The following is a 21,674-nucleotide window of genomic DNA, read 5'->3' as shown; positions in this document are numbered from 1 at the left end:
AATGCTTAAAGTAAAATTATCATGAACTTGAAATAATGCGTTTTTTGGAATTTTAAAAAGACACTTTGCAGATGCTTTGGTTTACAGTTAAGGACATGATGAAATCCAGTCCGGGTTTTATGGAAAACGGAATGTGGCATGATGGGAACCTTTCTTTAATGAAATGAACTAGAGGGCAGTAACACGGAGCAGCAAGGGATGTAAATTACTTTGAAAGTGGTTTAAAAACTGAAGGATTTACACTGTTGCAGTTTGTTAAGCAATCGTGATTTTGCCGAATTTATGCGTGGTTATTAGCCCCCATGTTTCCGTTCACCCAAACATGAAAAAGTGTAGTGCATCTTCAATGTCAATGAATGTTTCTTTTAAAAATGAGCACCAATATGGCGCATTTCAGGTTAATAAAGGCAGCTTTACTGCCGAAACGCGTCCCTGCTATGTCCATGGGTCTGATGTAACTTGCACAATAAACGAGAGAACCCCCACGATGAAGAGTGCCTGTTCCTTAATCTGAAACGATTGGGGATTCTTTTTTCATATTATATATATATATATATATATATATATATATATATATATACATACATACACACACATATATAAATAAGGGGTACTATACCCATAATGAATTGATAGGTGATATATGAAGCATGGTTCTTCAACCCAATATATCTGAAATAGCGGTCCTTCGAATTTAAATCCGTCTGATAATGAAGACATTTTTATCATGAAAATTCAGTCAAATTTACATCAAATGTATATGCATTATATTTTTGTTTTTTATAAATGTGTTATGTACATGTTTAACACCTTTTGGAATTGGGAAATTGGGTATAAACAGTCTTTTTTTATGTTTGCATCGTGTGGGACGCTCGCTGCAGTTATAAAAAATGTGTGGTGAAGGTCATGTGACCAAGAGCTGGTGAGCTCGAAATGTGTCTTTTTGTGCCCGTAATAGATCTGAATTGAGAACCATGGATTGCCGTGCCTTGTTGCTTACTTGACAGTCTAAGTGTGGTGGTGGATATAGATAGATAGATAGATAGATAGATAGATAGATAGATAGATAGATAGATAGATAGATAGATAGATAGATAGATATTTTTTTCATATATATTTTTAATTATTTCCGGGGTCCCCGTACATGGGCGGGAATATTCAGTGCTTATGACTATTGATAAGGATCCCCTGGAAGGGAAAGAGTTTTACAATGCTGGCAGGTCTCAGGAGCATGTGTCTCAGGGAGACAAAGAAAACAGACAGAATGGGTCTCTGTTTTAGCTGCCTTTTTGCCACATGAAATCCAAGGATCAAACAGAGAAGGCATTTTTTGACAGAAAAAATGAAACTTTCTGACAGAAACTGGTAGCTCCTCACTCCAAAAAGTGTAAAACGTCGAGTAAAAAGAAACTAAGAAGGTTTTAAGCGAAATATTTTTGACAAAAAGCCAAAAAAGTAAGTGCTGAAACTCCAGGGTCCTGACTGAAGGAGCCGGAAAGAACAACTGACCTAACTGTCATCCCTGAGGCATGATGGCAAGCTAGGGGTCATAGTAGCCTTAAAAGGCATGGTGCCAGTTCTTCATTTTCTATGCTATGTGCTTATTCCAATGCAGCCTATGGGCTAACAGTGCCTACTCTATTGCATTGCAGCTTCTGCAATTCAATAAAGAGTATGAGCGTCTTTGTTCTTTCTATAAGTGTATATAATAGAATTAAAAACAGAGTATACGTCTATTGATGCATATGCAATTTATTAAAGCATTGTTTAGCCTTGTTTTCAATAAGGCTGCATTGGTTCACTTGTGGAAAAATTTGGACTGGCACATAAGAGTGTACATCCTGCAGGTCCAAAGCAAACATCCAGTTACCCAGATCCATGGCTGACAGAACTTGGGCCAAAATGTTCCTTTTTAATTGTTCCTGCGGAAGGAAGGCATTCAGAAGGCAAAAATCCACAAAAGAACGAAGGCCTATGTCCTACTTTAACACAAGTAAGTAGCAACCTGTCCCTACGTCTGAAGCCGGCACCCTGTTGATGGCTCCTTTGGCCAACAAAGCCTGCACCTCTTGCATTAAGATGAAATGCTCCCCTCTGAAAGCCACTATGTGGCAGGAAGTAGAGGTGGGATGAAATGGTATTGTATTGTATTGTAATTGCATTTATATAGCGCTTACTAACCCTGACGAGGCGTCGAAGAGCTTTTTCGGCGAGTAGCACACTGCTCCGGGACCCATAGAGGATTAGTGTTGAATTAGTATAGTGAAACATGCAAGTACATTTTAAGTGGTGGATAGGTTAGTCATTTATTTGGATTTGGAATTATAGCAGAAGGATAGAGGAGGAAAAAGGTTTGTATTTATGTAGCGCTTGATACCCCTGATGGGGTGTTGATGCACGCTATTCAGAAAGCCCATAAAGGATTAGTGGTGAATTAATATGGTGAAATATGAAGTAATTTCAGTGGTGGATATTAGTCAGTTATTTGGAGGGAGAAGGATAGCGGAGGGATAAAAGTGGAAGAAAGGTTTGCACTCATGTAGCACTTGTTACCCTTGATGGGTGTTGAAGTGCTTTTCTGGCGAGTAGCTTGCCACTCCGGAACCCATAAAGGATTAGTGGTGAATTAGTATAGTTGAATATGGAATTTGAGAAGTGAACATGTTAGTCTGTTAATTTTGATTGAAATGGATAGTGGAGGGATAAACGAGTGAAAGATTTTTGTTTGTTTTGTTTTTGTTATTAGCAGTAGGAGGAGGCTTTTGGATGAGTAAAAAGGAGTTCTGGAGGGGAGGAGTCAGAGGGAAGAGTTTAGAAAGGTTTGTTTTAGGGGATTGTCATAGTAAAATAGGTGTCAGATGAAGCAAGGAGGGGTACAGTAGGAGACAGTCTAGAAAAGGTTATTTTGGGTATCATAGTAGTGGTATGGGGTGTGGGATAAATGAGAGTAGATGTAGAGGATCTATTGATAGATGTATAGGATGAGAGATAGGGTAGTGCATTGGAAAGAGTAGTAGAAAGATGTTTGAGGTGAGTCAGAAGGTTGGGCTAGAAGATATATTGAGAGAAGTATAGGCTGAGGAATAGGGTAGTGCATTGGAAATGCTAAATTAGAAGAAAGTGATAAATGTATAGATCCATAAGTGCATTGAAAGTATATATGTACATAAAGGGGGTAAGTATATTTGGCAGCATTTCTGGCTCTGGTCAGTCTCAAACAGGCAACTGCCCTTGTCCTCTCTGCCCTTAGCCTCGACGCCCGGGCAGAGACGCCCTAACCCTTGCCTTTTATAGCCCTAGTAATCAAGTGACCCCTTCAGCCAATGAGGATCCTAGCCCTAACACTATCCAATCACAACACTAACCCTAAAATCTAGAACCAATAGGAAGGAGTCAGGACATTACAGCCAATCTTATCCCTAGTCCAAGCACCCAATCAGTTCAAAAACCCCGATCTCTTCGTCCAATAGAGGCCCTAGTCCTACCGGTAGTCCCAACCCAAGTCCAAATAACCAATCGCACAAGAAGCCCTAGTCCCTACTTCCAATAGAAAGCCTAACCCTACTCTTAGTCCCACAACTAGTCCAGCAACCAATCACACCAGAAGCCCTAATCGCTACTACCAATTAAAGGTCTAACCCTAGCCCTAGTGCCACCCTATTCCCAACAACCAATAACATAGGAAGCCCTAGTCCCTACTTCCAATAGAAATCCTAACCCTAGCCCTAGTTCCAATCCGGCATTGATTGAATCACAGACCCAGAAACCAATCAGAACCCTCAAGTACCCAACCAATGAGGACACTAACCCTAATTCAATGGAAACACCAGATGCAACCAGCAATCAGTGTACACATGTATCAACCACTAGCAGACCATATATGATCCTAGCGACCTCAGACAAGGGTTGCTGGCCAGGGAGTTGGAAGCTGCTTCTCCTGTTCAGAACCTCCTACGAGACAGACAGGTTCAATCCACACTTTGGACTTCTGCAGGGAAAGGCCTCACTAACTTGAAATCTAACAATACTGTTTGAATAAAACTTTACTCCCTCTCCTGGCCAAAAAACAAAGTACACAGGGGGAGGGGGGATGGGGGAGGGGGGGGGGGTCAGAGGGGTCACTGTTTAACATGCAGGTCTTAGCACAGAGCAAAGGAGAAATTTGGAAGGAAAACTGAATTGTCACCAGGAATGAGAGGGATAAACTGCAGTGTTTGGACTGCAAATCCCACAATTCAACACGTTAAATGGAAGCAATCATGGGCAGGGAAAACCACAGGTTTAAAACACAAAACAGGTGATAAAATATGCAATCACAGGCGGGTTAAAATTACATTTTAGACTGTAACAACCACAGGCAAAGACAGTAATCACAGAAAGGGAAAGGAATATGCTACTTACCAGTATGCATCTGTTCTTGGCATGTAGGGCTGCTGACATTCATATCTGTGCATAGATCACCGCCTAGTGTTGGGTCTGGATGATTGCACTTTGTTGTCCTGGAAGAGTCTTCGAAGTATCACGAGATAGGTGACTCCTCCCCTGGACTACAGTGTGCATGGGCATCCTTTCCATGCTCAGATTGTTTTTCGCCATTGTGGCAGAGGTAGAAATAGGAAAGTAAGAGATGTCCATGCTAGAGATAATGCTGCAGCTGCGACAGGCGCCGTGGAGGAGGGCGGGCGATATGAATGTCAGCAGCCCTACATGCCAAGAACAGATGCATACTGGTAAGTAGCATATTCCGTTCGAGGCATGTGGGCTGCTGAATTCATATCTGTGCATAGACTGAATAGCAGTATCTCCTCTAGCGGTGGCCACCTGTGCCAGCTGCAGCAGTTTGGAAAAGAGTTTTGAGGACAGCCTGGCCTACAGCAGCTTGCTGTTTTGCTTGACCGTCTACACAGTAGTGTTTAGTGAAAGTGTGTATGGTGGACCATGTGGCTGCCTTACAGATGTCTTCGAGGGGAATATTTCCTAGGAAAGCCATGGATGCCCCCATTTTCCGTGTAGAGTGTGCTCTAGGGGGGACTGTTAAAGTGTGTTTAGCTTTTAAATAACATATTTGAATGCATTTAACTATCCATCTGGCTATTCCTGACTTTGAAATAGGATTTCCCTTGTGCTGTGGTGCAAAAGCAACACACAGTTGCTTTGGTTTCCTAAAGGATTTAGTTCTGTCCACATAGTATAGTAGAGCTCTCCGAACGTCTAGTGTGTGCAGGGCTCTTTCAGCTACTGATTGTGGATTCTGAAAGAATACTGGCAGTTCAATTGCTTGATTAATATGGAAGTTGTATACGACTTTAGGCATGAATTTAGGGTTTGTTCGAAGAACTACCCTGTTAGCATGTACCTGCATGAAGGGTTCTTGAATTGTCAGTGCTTGCAATTCGCTCACTCTTCTGAGTGAGGTGATGGCAACTAAGAATGCGACCTTCCACGTTAGGAATTGCAAATCGCATGAGTGTAGAGGTTCGAAAGGAGGTCCCATGAGTCTGGTAAGCACTATATTTATATTCCAGACTGGGGAAGGAGGTTGTCTTGGAGGGATCACTCTTTTTAAGGTCTCCATAAATGCTTTAATTGCTGGTACCCTGAACAGCGAAAGGTGTTGCCTGTTCTGAAGGTATGCTGCTATAGCAGCGAGGTGTAGTCGAATGGAAGAGTATGCTAAGTTACATCTTTGTAAGTGCAGCAGGTAGCATATAATGTTCTGAATGGAAGCGTCTAATGGGTTGATTTGGTTATTGTTGCAGTAAACGAATATGCTACTTACCAGTATGCATCTGTTCTTGGCATGTAGGGCTGCTGACATTCATATCTGTGCATAGATCGCCGCCTAGTGTTGGGTCCGGATGATTGCACATTGTTGTCCTGGAAGAGTCTTCGAAGTATCACGAGATAGGTGGCTCCTCCCCTGGACTACAGTGCGCATGGGCATCCTCTCCATCCTCAGATTGTTTTTCGCCATTGTGGCAGAGATGGAGTGTAGTACAGTAAGTGATGACCATGCTAGGAGTAATTCCGAGTGCTGCAGCCGCTACAGGCGCCGGGGAGGAGTGCGGGCGATATGAATGTCAGCAGCCCTACATGCCAAGAACAGATGCATACTGGTAAGTAGCATATTCGGTTTGAGGCATGTGGGCTGCTGAATTCATATCTGTGCATAGAATACATAGCAGTACCTCCATTAGCGGTGGCTGCCTGTCCCAGCTGCAGCAGTCTGAAAAAGTATTTTTAGAACAGCCTGTCCTACAGCTGCCTGCTGTTTGGAATGCACATCTACGCAGTAGTGTTTGGTAAATGTGTGTATGGTAGACCATGTGGCTGCTTTACAGATTTCCTCTAAGGGAATGTTTCCCAGGAAAGCCATGGATGCCCCTAACTTTCGTGTTGAGTGGGCTCTTGGGGGAATTGTTAATGTGCGCTTAGCCTTTTGATAGCAAATCTCTATGCACTTAACGATCCATCTGGCTATACCTGCTTTTGAAATGGGGTTGCCTTTGTGTTGTGGTGAAAAGGCAACAAACAGTTGTTTTGTCTTCCTGAAATCTTTTGTTCTATCTATGTAGTACATGAGAGCTCTTTTGACATCTAGTGTGTGGAGCATTCTTTCTGCCACTGAATCTGGATTCTGGAAGAACACTGGCAGTTCTATAGTTTGATTCATATGGAACTGTGAAACCACCTTAGGTAGAAACTTAGGGTTAGTGCGTAGCACCACCCTGTTGGAGTGAATCTGTATGAACGGATCTTGGATAGTTAGTGCTTGAAGTTCACTAACTCGTCGTAGCGATGTGATTGCTATTAGGAAAACCACTTTCCACGTTAAGAATTGTATCTCGCATGAGTGGAGAGGCTCAAAAGGTGGACCCATCAGTCTGGTAAGGACCACATTTAGGTTCCATACAGGTGTGCTGGTGGGCGTCTGGGAGGAATAACTCGTTTGAGTCCTTCCAGAAAAGCTTTGATGGCAGGCACTCTGAAAAGTGAGAGATGCCTCCTGTTTTGTAGATAAGCTGCTATTGCGGATAAATGTATACGTATGGAAGCGTAGGCTAGATTGCATTTGTATAGATGTAATAGATAACAGATGATGTTTTGAGTAGATGCATCCAGCGGATTAATGTCATTATTGGCACAATAAATGACGAATCGCTTCCATTTGGCCGCATAACATACTCTAGTTGTGGGCCTCCTCGCCTCCTTTATGATATCCATACAGTCGGGAGGCAGGTTGAGGTAGCCGAATTCTAAGACCTCAGGAGCCAGATCGCCAGGTTGAGCTGTTGCGGATCTGGATGCTGAATGTCGCCATGGTTCTGCGTCAAGAGTCTGGGTGTGAGTTGCAGCCTTTGATGCGGTACCACGGTGAGTTCTAGAAACGTGGTGTACCATGGTTGGCGTGCCCACGTTGGAGCAACCAGGATGAGTCATCGAGTGTTGCCTTAGTTTGCGTGCCACTAGCGGTATTAGCGGTGCTGGGGGAAAAGCGTACACAAATATGCGTGACCAGTTCATCCATATCGCATTTCCCTGCAACTGTGGGTGTGGGAACCTGGCGGCAAAGCTTTGGCATTTTGCGTTTTCCCTTGTGGCGAATAGGTCTATCTTTGGATGACCCCACTGCTGGAAGTACGGTTGGAGTACTGATGGATGTATCTCCCACTCGTGTATTTGGTGGCTGTGCCTGCTGAGCAGGTCCGCCATCTGATTGTCCTTGCCTGGGAGGTGTTCTGCCATGAGGAAGATGTTTCTCTGAATGGCCCACTTCCACATGCTCTGAGCTAGATGAGACAACTGTGGAGAGTGTGTACCTCCCTGCTTCTGTATGTAGTGCATGGCAGTCATGTTGTCCGTCCGGATCAACACTACTTTGTTGCACAAATGTACTTTGAATGCTTTTAGTGCCATGAAGATTGCCATCAGTTCTAGAAGGTTGATGTGCATCTTTTTCTGCTGTACTGTCCATAGTCCCTGCACTGTGTAGTGGAGTACTCGAGCTCCCCATCCCTGGAGAGATGCGTCCGTTGTCAGTATTATCTGTGGTACAGGCTCTTGGAACGGTCGGCTCTTGCAAAGGTTTTGTGGGTTCCACCAATGCAGAGAGCTGTATGCGCGACCGGTCACCAACACTAGGTCTTTCAATTGTCCGTGAGCCTGGTTCCACTGACGTGCTAAGCACTCCTGAAGCGGACGCATGTGTAGTCTCGTGTGCGGGACTATGAAGATGCAGGAGGCCATCATGCCTATCAACTGCATGAACACTTGTGCTGGAAGCGAGTGTTGTGGTCTGAATTTCTGTATCAGCAATTGAATGCTGTTGATCCTCACTGAATTTGGCTGTGCTGTGGCTGCCAGAGTGTCTATTGTTGCGCCCAAGTACTGCTGTACGTGGGCGGGCTGAAGGTGGGACTTCGGATAATTCAGTGAAAACCCCAGATTGTGAAGTAGGTGAATGGTGTGGGACATGTGGGCGGCACATTGCTGGGCCGACTTTGCTTGGATAAGCCAGTCGTCCAGATAAGGGTAGACGTGGATATTTTGTCTCCGTAGGTGTGCAGCCACTGTCGCTAGGCACTTGGTAAACACCCTGGTTGCTGTAGTCACTCCGAAAGGGAGGACTTTGAACTGATAATGTTGATCCTGAATGGTAAATCTGAAATATTTTCTGTGTGACGGGTGTACCGGTATATGGAAATATGCATCCTTTAGATCTAGTGTTGCGAGGAAATCTCCCTGACTGAGTAACGGTAGAACCTGCTGTAACGTGAGCATGTGAAAATGTTCTGACAGGATGTACTGGTTTAGGGGCCTGAGGTCCAGTATGGGTCTGAGGGAGCCGTCCTTTTTTGGGATTAAGAAGTACAGCGAGTACACCCCTGTACCCTTTTGTTCCACAGGCACGAGCTCTATGGCTCCTTTTTGCAGCATGCTGACTACCTCTTGCTGTAATAACTGTATATGCTCTGCGGACATAGGACGGTGTCTTGGGGGTATGTTGGGTGGAGTGGATGTTAACTCCAGACAATAACCATACTGGATAAGCTGCCTTACCCACCTGTCTGTGGTGATGGTTTTCCAGACTGGCAGGAACTGTTGTAGTCTCCCCCGACCGGTGTTATATGGTCGGGGGTAGTGACAAGACGTCACTGCTTGTTGGTGGCGGAGGATCGGGAGTTGTTCTTTCAAGACCCCCTGCCCTTGGTGCTGTTTCCACGATAGCCACCCCTATTGTTCTTGGTGTAGGTGGTCTGCGTGCCTCCTTTACTATATTGTGTCTGCTGGGACACTTGGCCTCTGGAAGCTCCTCTATTGCTGGAGCGACGAAAAGAACCACCCCTGAACTGCTGGGACTGTAGAGCCCCCATAGACTTCGCAGTCTCTGTGTCCTTTTTTATTTTTTCCAAGGTGGTGTCCACTTCTGGGCCAAATAAGTAATCAGGGTTAACTGGCTGGTTGAGTATGGTGGTTTGTATCTCAGGCTTGAAGCCTGAGATTCTCAGCCAGGCGTGTCTACGTAACATAACGCTTGTATTAATCGCCCTGGCTGCAGTGTCTGCTGCGTCTAGTCCACACTTAATAGATGCGTTCGAAATAAGTTTTCCTTCTTGAAATAGCATTTCTGCCGCCTCCTTGTACTCATCTGGCAAGTGTTGTAACAGGGTTTCAAGTGTATCATAATGAGCCCTGTCGTATCTGGCTAAGAGTGCCTGTGTGTTGGAGATTCGCCAGACATTGGCCGCTTGAGCCGCCACCCTTTTCCCTGAGGCTTCTAGCACTTTTGATTCCTTGTCAGGGGGAGGAGCATCACCCGTGGTTTGCGAGTCCGCTCTTTTACGAGCAATGGAAACAACTAGCGAGTCCAATGGTAACTATCCCTTGATATAGGTAGGGTCTCCAGGTGCTGGTTTGTATTTCTTTTCAATCCTGGGGTTTACCACTCTGGCCGTTGTGGTCTCCTTAAAGATGTCCCCAGCGTGTTTTAGGACACCTTTTAGCATGGGTAGCGTTTTGACAGTTTTTTCTGAGGCTGAGAAGGTGTCAAATAAAAAGTCCACTTCGATAGGGTCAGCATGGAGTTGGACATCATGATTTTTTGCTGCCCTCTCAATAAGTGCGTTGAACGCAGCCGTGTCTTCTGTAGGTGATGGTTTAACAGCATAGACATTGCTGTCAGGGGCACTTTGTAGTTCCCCTGGGTCAACAGCGTCTGTCCACTGGTCAGTGTTGTCTTCTGGATCAGTGTCGACAGGATAACCGTATTCCTCATCGTAAGCATCCCCTACATCCACATTCGAATGTGTGGGTGAAGAAGGAGCAAAGTCATGTCCATATGTTTGCAGAGGTTCAGAAAGAAGGGGTGATGTTGCTGAATCTCTTTTTTTCTTTAATGGAATTTTATAAGACTCCATTGGCTGTTCTGGGATGATCTTTCGCTTGTAAATGGAAAGTCTCCCAGTTTCGGCGTCGATGAATTGCCTCGGTTGTTCTTCCTGGAGAGGCTGTCGATGCTTCGTGGCCTCTTCAGTAGATGTAGGCTTCTGCCCCATGGACACCTTCTTGGCCGCTTCAATGGCCGTGTGTGGGGCGAACGCCTTAGGTGTCACTGGCGGCGGCAGTATAAACTTTATCGGTGCCGACGCTTTCGGAGTTTTACCGACTGTCTTTGGGGGCGGAGCGGGCTTCGGTCCGACAGCTATAGCCTTTTCCTTAATGCGCTGCAGCGAGTCCGACACTTGCTTGGAGAAAGAGGCGGATGGTTGTGTCGACTCGACGGGAGCTTTAGAGCCACTGTGTGTTTTGGGCTCAAGGTGCTTGCTGACTTTTGCTTTGTCGAGTGGACGCTTAGGATCGGTAGCGTCCTGCGCTTCGAGTCCTTTATTTGTGTTTACGGTCTTCGGCGCCGACTTTTTTGGGGCGATGTCCTTGACCTGTTTCTTCGGTGCCCCGGATTTCGGCTCGACACCCTTTAGCGACCTCTCTGGGTCGATTGCACCTTTTACTTTCGTCTGAGCCGACGGTCCGGAAGCCTTCGAACCGACCAAAGTAACTGTTACTTTCGCTTTAGTATCTGGTGCTTTCGGTTTTGTGGCCACCGATGTTTTTAGTTTCGATTGTAATCGGTCAACCGATGGCTCTTTAGTAATGTCTGTAGCCGGGCCTTGAAGCAAGGCTGTAGAACTATGCGTTGGATCTTGGGTAAGGCCTTGTGGCGATCCCTCGACCTGAGCCTTATTGAGTGTGTTAGTGTCGGCCCCCATACCAGCGTGCGGACCTTGCTCCTCGCTGGAGCTATCTTCTCCGGCACCAAAGGCCTCATCGTCGTCTCCTACCTCGTTGACGACGTCGTCATTTTCCGCATCATAACTGGAGTCAACCTCTGACGCAGGATCCGACTGGATCTCATGAGCTTCCTGCTCGACCCCTTCATCGTCCTCAGCATCGAAGATGTTCACCGGGTCAGGCGCTGTGTGCTGGGCTTCCTTCCGCGCTGCGCGTCGAAGGCGAAGTGTTTTCTTGGACCGGAACCGAGAACAAGCCATACAGCTGGCTTCATCGTGATCCGGAGACAGGCACTTGTTGCACACCGGGTGGACGTCGATGTGAGGATACTTGGAGTTACAAACGGGACATCTCTTGAATGGGCTCCGTTCCATGTTCGTGCGTCGATAAGGCCTTTGGCGTTGACCGGGCCTTTGGAGTTGAATAGCCACGCGGCTTGTACACGACGTCCGGCTGGAAATCGAGCTGGAACGAGTACTCGGCACTGATCGCAAAGACAATACCGACGATACCTATAGGCCGTTTGGCCAATTAAAGTTTTCTATTGATTCCGAACTTGAGTTAACAAGTATACATCCGAACCCAATGGCGGAAAAAAACAATCTGAGGATGGAGAGGATGCCCATGCGCACTGTAGTCCAGGGGAGGAGCCACCTATCTCGTGATACTTCGAAGACTCTTCCAGGACAACAATGTGCAATCATCCGGACCCAACACTAGGCGGAGATCTATGCACAGATATGAATTCAGCAGCCCACATGCCTCGAACTAACAAATCTTTTCCATTTTGCTGCATAGCACGCTTGTGTGGGTGGTTTCCTTGCCTCCCTAATGATGTTCATGCAGTCTGGGTACAAGTTAAGGTAACCGAACTCTAAGACCTCAGGAGCTAGATCGCTAGGTTCATTTGATTGGGATCTGGGTGTCTTATTTCTCCATGGTTCTGAGTTAGAAGATGTGGTGCAAGGCATAGTTTTTGATGAGGAACTACTGACAGTTCTAGGAACGTTGTGTACCATCTCGCCCATGTGGCAGCAACCAGGATTAGGGTGAGTGAGTGTTGGCGCAGTTTGCGTGCCACCAGCGGGATCAACGGTGCTGGGGAAAAAGCGTATGCAAATCTGCCTGAACAGTTCATCCATATCGCATTGCCCAGTGACAACGGATGTGGGAAACTGGCGGCAAAGTACTGGCATTTGGAGTTTTCTTTTGTGGCAAACAGGTCTACCTCTGGGTGACGCCATTCCTCGAAGAATGGTTGGAGAACTTGGGGGTGAATCTCCCATTCTTGTATTTGTTGGCTGTGCCTGCTGAGCAGGTCGGCAATCTGATTGTCCTTCCCTGGGAGGTGTTCTGCTAGGAGAAAGATGTTCTTTGTAATTGCCCACTTCCATATGCTCTGCGCCAGATCAGACAGCTGTGGAGAGTGTGTTCCTCCCTGTTTCTGGATATAGTACATTGCCGTCATGTTGTCCGTCCGGATCAACACCGTCTTGTTGTACACGTATTTTTGAAAGGCTTTTAGGGCTAGGAAGATCGCTAGCAACTCTAGTTGATTGATATGCAGCCTTCTTTGTTTGTTTGTCCAGAGCCCTTGTACTGTGTACTGAAGGAGATGGGCTCCCCAGCCTGTCAGTGATGCGTCCGCTGTTAGTACTAGTTGTGGAACCGGCTCTTGGAACAGTCGCCCTTGTGAAAGGTTTTGTGGGTTCCACCACTGCAGAGATTTGTGTGTGCGACTGTCCACCAACACTAGGTCTTTTAGGTGTCCACGAGCATGGTTCCATTGCCGTGCTAGGCATTCCTGTAACGGGCGCATTTGAAGTCTGGCATGGGGGACAATGAATATGCAGGAGGCCATCATGCCTATGAGCTGCATGAAAACTTGGGCTGGCAGGGAGTGCTGTGGCAGGAATTTGCGGATGAGTATCTGCATGCTGGCTATCCTTGCTGTGTTTGGGTACGCCTTTGCCACTGAGGTGTTTATAGTGGCTCCCAGGTATTGCTGCATGTGGGAAGGTTGCAGATGCGATTTTGTGTAGTTGATTGAAAAGCCTAGGCTGTGTAGCAACTGGATAGTGTGGGGCGTGTGTGCTGCACACTCTTGGTACGATTTTGCTTGTATTAGCCAATCGTCCAGATAAGGGTACACATGGACGTGTTGCCTCCTGAGATGCGCTGCTACTGTCACTAAGCATTTTGTAAAGACTCTTGGAGCCGTGGTAACCCAGAAGGGCAAAACCTTGAATTGGTAGTGCTGCCCTTCTATTGTGAACCTGAGGTATTTTCTGTGGGCTGGATGGACGGGTATGTGGAAGTACGCATACTTGAGGTCCAGTGTTGCTAGGAAGTCTCCCTGTTGTAGCAACGGGAGCACTTGCTGTAGTGTGATCATATGGGAGTGCTCCGACAGTATGTATTGATTTAGGGGTCTGAGGTCCAATATTGGTCTGAGGGAACCATCCTTTTTGGGAATAAGGAAGTATAGGGAGTATACTCCTGTCCCTTGCTAGTGGAAAGGGACTGGCTCTATGGCAGCGACTCCGTGGACATCTGTGCAGACTCCTGCTTTTCTCCTTACATCAATTCATATCACACTAAGTCACATAAGCTGCTGGCCCGCAATATCCATTCATTTCACAGTCAGTTACTGTATCAGGAGAAGTGGCCCTTATGTATTAATGTTAAAGTGAGTCACTGGCGCAGGCAGTGACTCCGTGGACATCTGTGCAGACTCCTGCTTTTCTCCTTACATCAATTCATATCACACTAAGTCACATAAGCTGCTGGCCCGCAATATCCATTAATTTCACAGTCAGTTACTGTATCAGGCGAAGTGGCCCTTGACCTCTGTCCCCTCTTTTTTTTCTTTGTTGAGAGTTTTACATAGCGCAAACTCGGCCCGCAGGTAACAGAGCACTATACACACAGCACCAGTTGCGTTACAGAGGCATATTTTGTTAGACACGGGGATAAGGTGATTTGCCCAGAACCACAGGATGTTGAGCATCCTACCTAGACTGGAACCCTATTACCCTGATTCGAGGTCTACCACTCTAGCCGTTAGGCCACATCCTCGCCTAGATTTCAGCATCACCTGCATTCTTTTCACAGTCAGTCACTGGAGCAGGACATGGGGACCAAGACACATGTCGCCTTCCTGCTCTCCTCCTTGCACAAATTCACATCACATAATAAAGTTTGGGTCTCTTTGTCCGTAATATCGAATTGGCTATTTACTTGCAGGAGTCATTTGCAAATTGAACAATTTTTGGGATCCCCATGCTGAATATTTATTTAGCCCCATAGTGATTAGGTCCCAAATAGTGTTTCCTTTCTCTGTATTGTGGTGGGCATCGTCCCCAACCACCGCCCGGCGGCATTTGTACGTCCCACTGAGACATCAGACGTGTGCCTCAAAGGGTTCCTGTGCCTGGTCGCCATCTTCAGATTCTTTTATCCCCTGGGCGCAATTCTTTAAACTTTGTTACTAGTGTGTTTCTTCCTCCATGGTTCTCATGTCACTATCCTTCATTTCTGGGAAGGTGGGGGGGTCACATGTGGATTCAGAAAATTCTTTAAGCTTCAAAACGAGTCCAACAGCTAACTATTTCATTTAGCAGTGTTAATCTTTTCTGGATTCACATGCTGTGCATTGATTTTGTAGCGGCATTTGTCTTCTTATGGAGGCAGGGTAGATAATAATTGCTGCTTTCGAACAGACAAGAGAAGAAGTGCTAAAACTGTGCTTTTCTGTTGCCTTGTATGCCTACAGAATAATGTTTTGTGAAGGTGTGTTCGAACGACAAGGTAGCTTCCATACATATGTGGTTGGCGGACACATTTGCCAGAAAACCATGGGCTGCTCCCATCTTTCTTATAGTGTGCGCCGTTAGTTTCTCTACTCTAGTGTCACTTCTGCCTTCTCGAACCATGTCTGAATTGTTTGCACTGTCCATTGTGCAATGGTACTCTATTTCTAATTAATATATATATATATATATATATACACAGAAAAAAACACAAGTTTTAGGGACGTTATAGTTAGTTGGACATTTCACTCATATAAAACCTGAGAAATTCGGCCGTGATAGTTAGTAGAGCTAACTATAACTCGTGCTCTCGCAATGCACTGCTAATGATGTCACATATTACATCACTCATTACATGCTCAGTGAAATTACTGAAGACATATCAACCTGGGGCATGGTCTTGTTTTTAATTTTTTGTTTATCTTATACGGGAGGGGGGGGGGTCGCATGGCCCCCTTTCCCTGGGCCACTTTTGGCTCTGAGGACCCCATCCCCAGCCTGTCCTTCCATTTAAAAACAGAGCTATGTTGGACGATCTGGAGGAGCCATGTGTACAGTTTGTGATGGTCCGCCAATAACCGGAAGGAAATAAATGTTCTTGCCCAGCACATTTTCCTAATATTTCCAATTAAAAAACACCGCATTTTTCACAGTTTTATCAGATTCCTCCAGGGGAATTCACAAGTCATGGGTTCCTTTAGGATTCGCTATATGTGAAGAAAAATTTATGCAAGTTTGCTCTGGACATCTTTCAAAGTAGAAATAGTTATTATGGCTTAACCTCGAACTACCCACAAATACAACATAAAAAATAGGCCCAGTGATGGCAGGGGGAGGGCTCAGCACTTAAGGGGATACTCTTAATGGAGGAAGTAGGCTACAGTTTTAATATTAAAGTAAAAAGGGTTTCCAGCTTGATGACAGGGACGTTATCAAGTATGTGAATCTATAAAAGATTGATTGTTGAATAAAAATTAGGTCCCTGGAAAATTGTACTCTATCACTGCAATCATCTAAACTCAAATGGTTTTCAGTACCTTCAAATGTGAAGTCAGTAGATGTCAGTCTTTGGTTGTGGTTTGGAATGCATAGCCTAATTCTTGTACACACACAAGTCTACAAATCAAGTGTTTTCTATATACAAGTCAGACAGTACATTCAAAAGAAAGTGTCATGAGCTATTTTGTATACTTAAAGCAGGAAGTGAAGGTACCCCGGTACAGACAATGTAGTGAATGAAAACAAGGAAGGACTGAACAATACCTTAAAAGATGGAAGCCTAAGAGTGCCCCTCAATCCAGTGCCAAAGCCAAAGCCCTCATGTCCACCGGCACCACCGCTCTTGGCCCAGTCAACCAGCGAAAGCAGTCCTGCCTCTTTTAACTTGCTCTTCTCCTTTTCCTCTTCTTTGGCCTGCTGTTTGGCTGCATTTTGAAAAGGCTAAAGAATAGAAAGGAAGAAAAATAATCAAGGTATTTACTTTTATGTGCTTGATACAAATGAATGAATAGTTAGTTAGCTGTAATTTCAGTTCTCTTTTAGGGGAATTTTCATAGAAAGCATAAGCAAAACATCCTACACGTGTGGGTATCTGGAACACTTTCAAACAATTCTTTTTTTCTCTTTTTGTTAGAAAAATAATTGACCAGCAATAAACAACTTAACAGCCTAATAAAAGGCTACGCCACCCAACTCTTTTTATTTTCTTTAAAAGAAAAACAGCGTATTTAGATATGTAAAAGGTCACCAAATAAACCAGGTAATAGGATAAAAACATTCACAAACCTTGTTAATTTTTTTAAGGAAATGAAAGGAAAAACTAAGGCAATAAAGATGTATAGGCTGCAGCCACAGAAGGCTGGGAAACAGACATTGCTGCTTTAAGAACACCCAATCTATTAGAGTCCTGTCCCGCTCTGCCAGTAGCAGTTGCTCCAGTTCTCCTTCAATGCATGCACAATATACTGCTACATGCACCATCAAAATCCTTGTTCTTTCCCCTGGGGAGGACGGGGCGTTGCTTATGTTATGTTATGTTACGCACACTTCTATAGCGCACAGCTGCCCCAGCGAAGGGGCGTCCCGGCGCTTCGGATAGGCAGAAGCAACACAACACTACACAGCGCAACAGAAAGAAGCAGCAGATCGAAATCTAGTATTCAGAGGGAAATAGAAAGGTTTTGATCGCCTTCCTAAACTTAAGTACATCATTGAAAGCACAAATATGGCAAGGGAGAGAGTTCCAGAGTTTTGCGGCCAAAACACGGAAAGATCGTCCACCAACTCTACAGAGCTTAAAACGAGGGATAACAACCAAGTTTTGCCCCGATGACCTTAGGGAGCGTGACGGAATGTAAGGAGTAAGAAGGTTCTCAAGGATCCGAGGAGAGGACATTTTCAGGATTTTAAAAGAGAGACATAGGGTCTTAAAGTCAATCCTTTGCCTAATCGGTAACCAATGAAGTGCACGAATTGTAGCTTTTGCGGGAACAGAACCTTGGTAAGCCCACCAAGGCCCTGGCAGCAGCATTCTGTGCACGTTGCAGCCGGGAAATTTCCGCTTGATTAGCCCCTAACAAAAGGGAACTCGCATAATCAAGTCGGGACAAGATGGTTGCCTGAATGACCAACTGCCTAGTGGGGGCATCAAACATTTTTAATACGGGCCTCAGTTCACGTAGGATCCCAAAACAAGTCGCTGCTACTCTCTTGGTATGACCACAAAAGGAAAGGGTTGAATCCAGCCAGACACCTAGGTTTTTGACCTCTAGAGTCGGGATTGGAGTGACACCTAACTCAGGGGGGCACCAATTATCGCACCAAAGGCTACTCTGCTTGCCAACAATCAAAACCTCTGTCTTCTTAGCGTTGAGCTGAAGACAGTTGGCTGTCATCCAGCCAGCCACCGCTAGGAGACCATTATGGAACCTCAGGGAATCATGGTCAGAGTTCCCACTAAGAGCAACCGCCAGCTGCGTGTCGTCCATGTATGAAACAACAGTCATACCCCAGAGTTTGGCGACAGCAGCCAGCGGCTGCACATAAAGATTGAAAAGTGTGGGACTCGGAGCAGAGCCCTGAGGCACTCCTAGTTCCAAAGGGTAAGGCTTTGATTCAAAAGGCGTGATAGCAACCCTAAAAGAGCGATTATCCAAAAAGGATCGAAACCAATCGAACGCCATGCCGGAGACACCTGCGTCTCCCAACCGTTGCAGCAATATCGGGTGGGAGACTGTGTCAAACGCGGCACTGAGGTCAAGTAGCACCAGTGCTGCAGTTTGACCAGAATCCACCACCGTCCGCAGGTATTCTGTCATTGAAAGCAGGGCCGTCTCAGTGCTGTGACCAGCACGAAACCCATTCTAGGATGGGTCCAGAATATCCAACCTCTGCAAATGCTCCGTTAAGATGTTATTTACATGGGTCTCAGCAACTTTTGCTGCCCATGGGAGAAGAGAGATAGGTCGATAATTCTCTAATTTGAGAGGGTCCAGTGTGGGTTTCTTAAGGATTGGAGAGACGTAGGCCTGTTTCCATTTAGAAGGAACTATGCCTGATGAAAAGGATGAATTTATAAGATGGCAAAGATGTGGCCGGCAAAAAGTGGAGAAGTCTCTCAACTGAGCCGGTCTAAGAGGGTCCGCAGGAGATCCCGATTTTACCCTGATAGCCAAGCTGTCAAATACTTCCCCCGTCATCTTAGGGAAGGATGAAAGAACCACATCAGTAGAGCTGCTAGGTCTTAAAGCCTCACTCCGTGGGATGGAACTGGGAAAGGAGCGGTAGATGGTCTGAATTTTTTCAAGGAAGAAAGCCGCAAGATCTTCACAGTGTGCCACCGAGCGAATATCAGCTGCTGGGGCTCTCTTAGCGGTCAGTTCTTTAAGAACCTTAAAAATCAGTTTAGAGGGATTTGGGGAGGTTTTAAACTCCAGCGCATAGTAGGCCGCACGGGCTCTACAAATAGCTTTATGGTAGATTTTAACTGTAGACATGTACAGAATCTTCCTACCTGCCTCATAGGTTTTCCGCCAGCTCCTCTCCGCCTGTTTACAGGCTTTTTTCAAAGGCAGCAAGGTGCTATCATACCAGGGGCTGGGATCCTGAGAGCGACATTTGCTCCAAGTAAACGCAATCAGAAGATCAAGAGCCCGAGTGATCCAATCACAAAATGCATCATAGCCGGCTACCACATCATTAAGGGGACCCAGAGGATTTTCAACAAGTAATCTGTGAAAATCTACAGGCTTACGTTTTTTCCAGGAGCGTTTCCACACCACTTTCTCGAGAGGTTTGAGGATAGGATCCTCAAGCTTAAGATGACATTTCACGAGAAAGTGATCAGACCAAGCTACTGGGCTAGGCCAAAGCACCTTAGCTCCTGTTAGATTGGTGAATATAGGGTCCAGGATGTGTCCACCCTCATGCGTCGGGTGTTTCACCAGTTGGCTCAATTGTAGTGCCTCCAAGTCTGCAAGAAAGCTGCTAATAGCTGGAGTGTTGCAGAGATCAAAATGAAGATTGAGATCTCCGAAAACACTGAAATTAGCAGAGCTTAATGCAAGAGAGCTCAACAAGTCAGGCAACGCCTTCCTAAAGGCAGTATCAGGCCCAGGGGGTCAGGAGATCAAAAGACCCGACAAAGAAAAATTATGGTTAACCGTTATGGTAAAATAAGCACACTCACATCCATCCACCTTCAAAGCCTTCCATATACAGGGAAAACAGGATTTAACTATCAGGGCTATGCCCCCGCCCCTAGAAACGCGATTATAAGTATAGATGGAATAATCCGAGGGAATAGCAAGATTTTCTAAAGCTGCCCCCTCATCCTGTAACCACCTTTCGGTCAGGAAGAAAATATCCGGGGCCCCCTCAGAGATAAGATCATAGATATCAGAATGATGTTTCACAAAAGATCTGACATTGAGACTCCAAACTCTAAGATCACAAGGGGCCCCCTGTACTAAAAAGCTGGATGTGTCCCCCGAGAATCCATTTAAAGCAGAAATGGGGACCGGAGCGCCAAAGGAGAAATTACCACATGTACAGTGGAAAGGACCACATAACGGATCCACTGAACCCAAGGAACATTGAGGAATCAAAGACCGAATATATAGAAGCTCATCACTCGAAAACCTAACTCTGTCAATAGTGTCAGAGTTCCTGGCCCCTGGAGCTTCCTTAGCGCTGACGGGCGCAGACGGGCAGGACTCTGGCACGACTCCGGCGCGATGACGGCGCTCCCGCTGCGCGTCTCCATGCCAGGTTTAAGTAGGGGACGCGCCTGCAGGGAAAAGCACTAAAGCGCTCACCAAAATGGCACCAGTAGCACGTCCCTACCTACCCCCAAGATGGCGGCGATCAAGTAAAGCTGCCTAAAGACCCGCGAAAACAGCGGTGAGAAAAAGATTATAGTGCAAGTGTGCGCTATTCCTAGATTTTAAAAACAGGGTGAAATAACGAAGTTAAATAATATTATGACACAAACAGGGAAATATTTTAAAAAATCGCGCTTGCTATCGCTAGCTATGCCGCTCCAAGCATGGTGTCCAAAACACAAGCGTTATCAGCAAATATGTGCACAAACCTTATCCAAGACCGAGCTGCCCAAAATACTCGTCTTAAGTAGAGGACGCGCCTGCAGGGAAAAGCACTAAAGCGCTCACCAAAATGGCGCCAGTAGCACGTCCCTACCTACCCCCAAGATGGCGGCGATCAAGTAAAGCTGCCTAAAGACCCGCGAAAACAGCGGTGAGAAAACGATTATAGTGCAAGTGTGCGCTATTCCTAGATTTTAAAAACAGGGTGAAATAATGAAGTTAAATAATATTTGACACAAACAGGGAAATATTTTTTTTAAAACGCGCTTGCTATCGCTAGCTATGCCGCTCCAAGCATGGTGTCCAAAACACAAGCATTATCAGCAAATATGTGCACAAACCTTATCCAAGACCGAGCTGCCCAAAATACTCGTCTTAAGTAGGGGGCGCGCCTGCAGGGAAAAGCACTAAAGCGCTCACCAAAATGGCGCCAGTAGCACGTCCCTACCTACCCCCAAGATGGCGGCGATCAAATAAAGCTGCCTAAAGACCCACGAAAACAGCGGTGAGAAAACGATTATAGTGCAAGTGTGCGCTATTCCTAGATTTTAAAAACAGGGTGAAATAACGAAGTTAAATAATATTATGACACAAACAGGGAAATATTTTAAAAAATCACGCTTGCTATCGCTAGCTATGCCGCTCCAAGCATGGTGTCCAAAACACAAGCGTTATCAGCAAATATGTGCACAAACCTTATCCAAGACCGAGCTGCCCAAAATACTCGTCTTAAGTAGGGGACGCGCCTGCAGGGAAAAGCACTAAAGCGCTCACCAAAATGGCGCCAGTAGCACGTCCCTACCTACCCCCAAGATGGCGGCGATCAAGTAAAGCTGCCTAAAGACCCGCAAAAACAGCGGCGAGAAAACGATTATAGTGCAAGTGTGCGCTATTCCTAGATTTTAAAAACAGGGTGAAATAACGAAGTTAAATAATATTATGACACAAACAGGGAAAAAAATTTTAAAAA

At 45.7% G+C, this 21,674-nt stretch overlaps 1 protein-coding gene across 2 annotated transcripts in view; it reads right to left on the bottom strand.

Moving 5' to 3' along the window:
* The window catches only part of SETD1A (SET domain containing 1A, histone lysine methyltransferase), a 1,239,111-nt gene that overhangs the window by 638,231 nt on the left and 579,206 nt on the right, over nucleotides 1–21,674 (bottom strand). For both annotated transcript variants that reach the window (XM_078652474.1, XM_078652473.1), the window contains exon 10: nucleotides 16,365–16,541. In XM_078652474.1, the coding sequence (XP_078508600.1) occupies nucleotides 16,365–16,541 (177 nt within the window). The remainder of the gene's footprint in view (nucleotides 1–16,364; nucleotides 16,542–21,674) is intronic.

Source organism: Lissotriton helveticus, chromosome 7, assembly GCF_964261635.1.
Source record: "Lissotriton helveticus chromosome 7, aLisHel1.1, whole genome shotgun sequence".
In the NCBI taxonomy this organism is placed as follows: domain Eukaryota; kingdom Metazoa; phylum Chordata; class Amphibia; order Caudata; family Salamandridae; genus Lissotriton; species Lissotriton helveticus.
This window is presented reverse-complemented; position numbering and strand designations above follow the sequence as displayed.